Consider the following 6,618-nt stretch of genomic DNA (forward strand, 5'->3'; position numbering starts at 1 on the left):
ACTCACCGAAATGAACTGCACCCTCAACCACAAGTTTTCTCTCTCCGACCTCGTTTCGTTTCATTTCTCTAGAACTCAAATCTAGGTTTTCTTGAAAATCATGACTGTTCCTGTGTACATGTATTTTTAAACGTCGTAAAACTCCCTCGACCAGCTGTTGATTCTCAATACTCATATGAAGTCTTTGAATCAAAGCTTTGTTGCTTGATCTCCGTCTCGCTTTCCCTGGCGTAGTACTGCTTTTTCCCGTCGTGGTTTGTCGATTTTCGGCCGCAAAATCGTCGTATTTTTCTTCAGATTGTTCATCGCCTTTACTTACTTCAACTTCGTCTTTATCGTGCTCTATTAAAGCGCGGAAAAGCGCTTTAGTGTTAAAACGACCAGCAACGCGATTAGGCCTTTGGGATCGACCGCGTCCACGATTCATTTGAAAATGGTTCACAAAAAAGCGAGCGGTTGCGTCCTATATTCCAAGCGGAGAAACGAAAGTAGATATCATGCAGGCGTTCCTTGATATCTCTCTGGTCCCAATTTTCCTCCGCCTAGAATCCCCGACTTTCAAAGAGCCTGTGTGTTTGATTTCGTGGTTTTTTCGTTTTTTTTTTCCTTGTCGGGAAAAGTCTTGCCTATCGGTCCCCTGCTAAGTGGCGTCTTTGTGTACAGAGTCTTTTTTGCGTATTTTCTTAGCTTTGAGGGGACTGGGGTAATGTGTGAACACAGGAGAACATTTAATTATTAAACCTGCAATGGCGTTGAAAGTGATTGTAACGCGAATGGCGTTTAGTGGGAAAAATATACCTTTATGAGATGAAGAATGGAACGTCAATTGGAGTAATGAAACAGGCGGGGAAAATAAATATCTGGAATCTTAAAAGCGACGTGGAATGGTCTTCGAAAACAGTTGCAGTCGGATATGAGAAAGTGTGCGTTGTTTCTAATCTTATTTTATAAACTGTGCTGGTATGTAGAACACTGACAGTAAGTGGGAAATTCAGTATGGGTGTAAAAGGAATCGAACGTCTTGAATGTATAACAGTGTTTAGCGAAGTGGCATCTAATTTGTCTGGCAATTTGCATTTAATTTGTAGTCAAGCTGTATAGTTTTCAGGTTAAAAAATAATTGAAAATGTGACAGTGAAGAATTATTGGAAAGAAAGCTTGTTGTCTATTTTGTGTTTCGGAAAAGGTTCTTTAGGAAAGAGTTTAATCTTGAACTGAGTAATTTATCATTTGGATATCGTATGGTTTGTAAGACGGATTGTTTCTTGTTTGCACGCACGCAATTGGAATAGAAAGGGTTTTGTTTGTCTCCAATAGCAAATATGTTGTTAGTTTCAATAAATTTCACGCTGGAAAGGTTTTTGTGAGATGTTTCAACCGTTGTAATTCATTGTGTTGTGTAATATTCGAGCTTTACTAATTTGCATAAGTGAGTTGAAATTTAATACGCATTAAATTAAGATGACAGGAATTTGTAGGCGTGATCGTTCTGGCAAATGATTACAGCTGGCGATTGTTTTTAATTAAGGTCGGAAGAAGATTTCAGTATAGTCACTCTTGCGTTAAATGAAGTTATTGTTAAGTTGAGAAAGCAACAATAGACCTAATCGGCTAACTCAATGTTGTACCCAATTCAAACCCTTTGGGAATAAAACGTTTTGTTCCAGGTATTTCCATATCATTTACATATGAATGCTACATTATCATGCAAATACAACACACAAAGAATCTTAATCCCGGGAGATTTGAATTGGGTACAACATTGAGTTAGCCGATTAGGTCTATAGACGGTCGATTATACGAGAGAAAATAAGCCGCGGCTTACTCTGGACGCGGCGTACATAATACGCGAAAGGTATACACCGCCCATATATTTCTTTAACTTTCTTAAAGAGAGAGATTTCGCGCAAATTTTATTTCAAGCTATTCAGTTGAAGTATTATTTCTCGCCATTGGCTTCGTTTGCGTGATCATTTACTGGTCTTGACATTTAGGAGGTAGTTGTTTGGTTCTAAAAGAGTAGGAATAAAACGACCAAGAATGTGCGAATTTTAGTGGGTGTGCGATAGCAACACGAGACAGGAGTCGAGAGATTCTAACGATAGATACATATCAACTAACCCCTCCTGAAATAAACGAAGAAAAGATTGGTTGTTTGTGTGAATTTATACCACTAAGAGGATCGAAGTCGTCATGTTTTGATTGGGCAGCTTCAGAGACGTCCTTCTGAGGAAACAAGTTGTTAAAATAGCTAATTGTGATTGGAGAATTTCGATCCTAGGTATAATAAGTATAATACTGCCTTATTGTCATGCAAAACCATATGATTGAGCGTGATCATACCAAATATCATTTTTTCGCGCGATCAAGTTGGGGTGAGTTGTGTATAGTAGTCCATGACAGTATGTCGTTTGTGAGCATATTGCTTTTTGTTGTATTAAGCTTCTTCCTCGGAACGCTCAAACAACTGACTTATGCACACGCCGTTTGCGGTAGACCCACACTAAAAGATGCTGTTGAGCGATTGTTTTGGCCGGGGTTGGTCCGCAAACTGAAAGAAAGTTTATGTTGAGAACAAATGTGTACTAAATAAGCAAATATGTGAAAATGATGATATGAACTGCACTGATGTGAACTGCACTGAAACCAAATGCCAAAGGAGAGAAGCACAGAACTGTGAAAGTTTCCTGAAGAAGAAAGTTCCTGATCTCAAAGTTAGTGCTAGCGGTATCGAGTCGCAGAGATGTACGCCTAGCCGGATGCATTTAGTTAAATTTCTGGAAAAGGTGAATTTTCTGTCTATTTGTATTATCATGGCTTTTTGTTTTCTGCTATTACTGAATCCCTTTGTATTTGGAGCTGTGACGCTATTTCATGTGCAATTACTTGTATCGTTTGCAATGATCCTCACTAGTGCTGTTGATAGCATTTTTTACCATACTTGGTGTAGCGTTTTGTGCTTGAATGAAGCTATTCTGAATGCTTGCAATGACTGTGGCCGATTTGAGAAAGACTCATCGGTATCTGTTGTTGTGAATGTCGAGAATAAAGAATCAATAAAAGACTGGCAACTTCAATCTTGTTGTGCTAAGTTGGTTTATTGTGAATGTTTAAAAGGGTGTCGCCATGTTGTTCTCAGGATGGAGAAGTAAGCAGTGTTTCAGCGAAACAGCTAAAAGGAGCCTTGCAGGAGAACATATTTGAGAATGAGGCTCAGCCATGTGTTATTGTGGATATTAATAATAAAGAATCAGTAGATGACTTGCAATTTCGATCTCGCTACGCTAAGTTTGTTTATTGTAAATCTGTAAGAAGGCGTCACCAAAGGGATCGAGAACCAAGCAGAATTCCAGTGAAGCAGTTATCACGAGCCTTGCATAAGAGCAGACATTTCAGGAAATTTGTTCGAAAATGTATTAAAAAGAACGTACCGAAATCTTCTGCCATGCATTTATTTACCAAGTTGAGTGTACTTTATCGTAAGTTAGACTATATGTTTGTAGGACCAAGGTCTGCTGTTAAGAAGAGGAGTATGAAAAGGAAATGGTGTACAGCACATCAAAGGAAAAGACCTAAAAGTTGTGGTCGAAGAGTGAAAGTTAAGTGTAACTACACTTCAGTAAGATCTGTTTATAAGGACGTTGACCATAGCATGAATCATACAGAGTTCAAGCTGTGTAATGATATAGAGAAAAATCCTGGGCCCATTGATCATACCAGAACTATTCAAGCGCCTTATAGTCAAGGCATTTTGGAAGTGTTTGCCGAAAATGCAGGTACTCAGTGTGTAGCAATGTCTCTTACTTCACTGATTTATAATTACAGGAGAAGTATTAGCTCATCAATGGATTTGGTTAACATCAGGAACATTGGTAATGAATTGTATTCTGGATTATCTAGACTGTCCAGACAAACTTTCCTGTTATTGACTGAGTTGCGGGAAGTGCTGAATGTGTTTAATACAGATTATCAGCTTCAGTACAGTTCAAGTTATAGTGGTACTGTAAATGGCAGAGCCATTATACATGATTTAAGTTTCTGTATGCCTTTGGTTGATGCTTTGCTGACATTAGTAAGACAAAACTACCAATCGTTTCTTTTGACAATTGAGTGTAGTACTGTTTACTGGGTTGCCTATGGCAAACCCAGTCGGAATCTGTGTTAAATTTCGTGGGTTTTTTTACTGGGTTGCCTATGGCAAACCCAGTCGAGGTCTGCGTTTTTTTTGTTTGTTTTCTTTTTCTTTAGTTTTTTTTTTCCGTGTCGATAAAAGTCTTGCCTGTCACTCCCCTGGTAAGTGGTGTCTTTGTGCATAGAGCCTTCTGCGCGTATTTTCTTAGGATCGAGAGGGTAGTGGAACTGCGTAGATTTCTCTGGTGGACACAGTAGAATCATTAACTTAGCCTGCAATGGCGTCGAAAGTCATGTAACGCGAAGGGCGTTTTAGTGGATCCTTAAACAAAATATACCCTTATGGAGCTCAATAATGGAAAGTCAGGTGAATAAACTAGGCAGGAATCTCAAAAGCGACGAGTACTGGACTTCGACAACAATCTATCGCCCGTCGAGACGAAATCGAATTTTCCTGAAGTACATGGTAATTTGACACGATTGAGTTTCTCGTCTTCACGCACGCAATGAAATAGAAAGAGGTTTTCGCCTCTAAGAGCAAATATGTTGTTTGTTTCATAAATTTTTCGCTGGAAAAGGATTCTGTGGTATTTTCTGCCTTTGTGAATTATAATATCATGTTGTGTATTGAATTTTCGAGCCTAAGGTTGAAATGTGATATGGGAGAAGTTTTTTAGTATTGCTGTGTAAGCTGGAAGGGTTCACAGGCCTGTTGGAAGCGTGCTTGAGTTTCAACAAAATGAGCCCCAAAATCAGTGAAGAATTGTGACGCAGTTGAATAATAAAGTAGCTGCTATTTCCAAAATGATGGAATTACCTGGTGATAAATAACGTCGTATGCGTCTTGGAGAGTAAATTTTGACTTTGCATAAACAAGACTTGGGCGATTGTGATCTTTGTTTTGACTTCGCTCATTTCATTGTCAAACTTTATAACACTTGACAGAAAAAGAAACTTACAAAAACCCGGTATCTTGCCATCATTTGACACCGATACTTCACTGTTTGGCGAGTAAACATGCCGCAGTAACTTCATCACGGCGCCCGCTGAATTCCTGCGATGTCACTTTCGATCTTGCGATTTATTTGTGCAGCCAAAACGTACAATAACAAAATTGAACGTTGCAAAAATCCCCCAAAATGTTTGTCGCTGATCGTAACTTTTTATATCCTATATTTACGGTTCAAAATAAATGTTGTTTTCATGTCGTAAAAATGTTATTCTCGAGCGATCGTCCTGGAAACTTCCTTCTGCTCTTTCTAAAAACTGTGTATCAATATTTATTTACTTTTGCATCAATATTTGTTTTTGCATAAAGCAAGCTAACAAAATCTGTACCTTGCTGAGTTCGCATTTGTCAGCGTAAATAGTATTTTCGGTCCGATGCTTCTGTTTTATGCGGGGTATATTATTGTGGTCTCCCATCCAAACACTAACCCCGCCCAACAGGGATTAAGTTCAGTGAACTTCGGTATTACAAAGCTGTCAGATGCTCAGAGGGCACGCTTAAACTTGTGCTCAAAAGAAGTTTATCAACATGTCAGCCCAGAAGCCAGTGTTTCTCACTTCCCATTTATTTTCTTCAATCTTTCTGGGTTCAGTACTTTGCTAGTAACCACATGTCTTCTCAGACTATTTACCCAAGACTTCTACCATGCCACTACAATGATAGACAATACCAAAACAATATCGTGCACTGTTAGAGCTAAATATTACGCAAGGGCAGGTCTGTTTCGTCGTACGAACGTGTGAGGACCTGTGAGCCAAAGGGCCTCGTCTGGTATGACTTCTTAATGACCGCCCAACTTGACAAAAATTGTCTGGAACGGTGCACGTACCACAGGCAACCCAGTGTACCCTCACGGAGGGTCTAGTTTCATGATACGCTATCACGAATATATGCAAATTTAAAGGGAAGTGCCAGCTACTCATGTACACTAAACTGAACTGTCTACATAGAAACAGCTATCTACACTGTCTACAATGGGAACAGCTATCTGCACTGTCTACAGTAGGAACAGTTATCTACACTGTCTACAATGGGAACAGCTATCTACACTGTCTACAAAGGGAACAGTTATCTACACGGTCTACAGTAGGAACAGCTATCTACACTGTCTACAAAGGGAACAGTTATCTACACTGTCTACAGTAGGAACAGCTATCTACATTGTCTACAGTAGGAACAGCTATTTACACTGTCTACAGTAGGAAAAGCTATCTACATTGTCTACAATAGGAACAGCTATCTACACCGTCTACAGTAGGAGCAGCTATCTACGCTGTGTACAATGGGAACAGCTATCTACATTGTCTACAGTAGGAACAGCTATCTACACTGTGGACAGTAGGAACAGCTATCTACACTGTCTACAATGGGAACAGTTATCTACAGTGTCTACAGTAGGAACAGCTATCTACACTGTCTACAATGGGAACAGATATCTACAGTGTCTACAGTAGGAACAGCTATCTACACTGTCTACA

General features: G+C 39.3%; 1 protein-coding gene across 2 annotated transcripts in view; it reads right to left on the reverse strand.

The window, feature by feature from the left end:
* The window catches only part of LOC138027738 (putative ATP-dependent RNA helicase DHX57), a 42,177-nt gene extending 41,518 nt beyond the window's left edge, over positions 1 to 659 (reverse strand). For both annotated transcript variants that reach the window (XR_011127500.1, XM_068875344.1), the window contains exon 1: positions 7 to 659. Coding sequence is in view for 1 of the 2 variants with exons in the window: in XM_068875344.1 (XP_068731445.1) it covers positions 7 to 427 (421 nt within the window). In the remaining variant the exon portion in view is untranslated. The remainder of the gene's footprint in view (positions 1 to 6) is intronic.
* Positions 660 to 6,618: the final 5,959 nt, after the last annotated feature.

The sequence above is a fragment of the Montipora capricornis genome, chromosome 12 (genome assembly GCF_036669925.1).
Source record: "Montipora capricornis isolate CH-2021 chromosome 12, ASM3666992v2, whole genome shotgun sequence".
NCBI classification, from domain to species: domain Eukaryota; kingdom Metazoa; phylum Cnidaria; class Anthozoa; order Scleractinia; family Acroporidae; genus Montipora; species Montipora capricornis.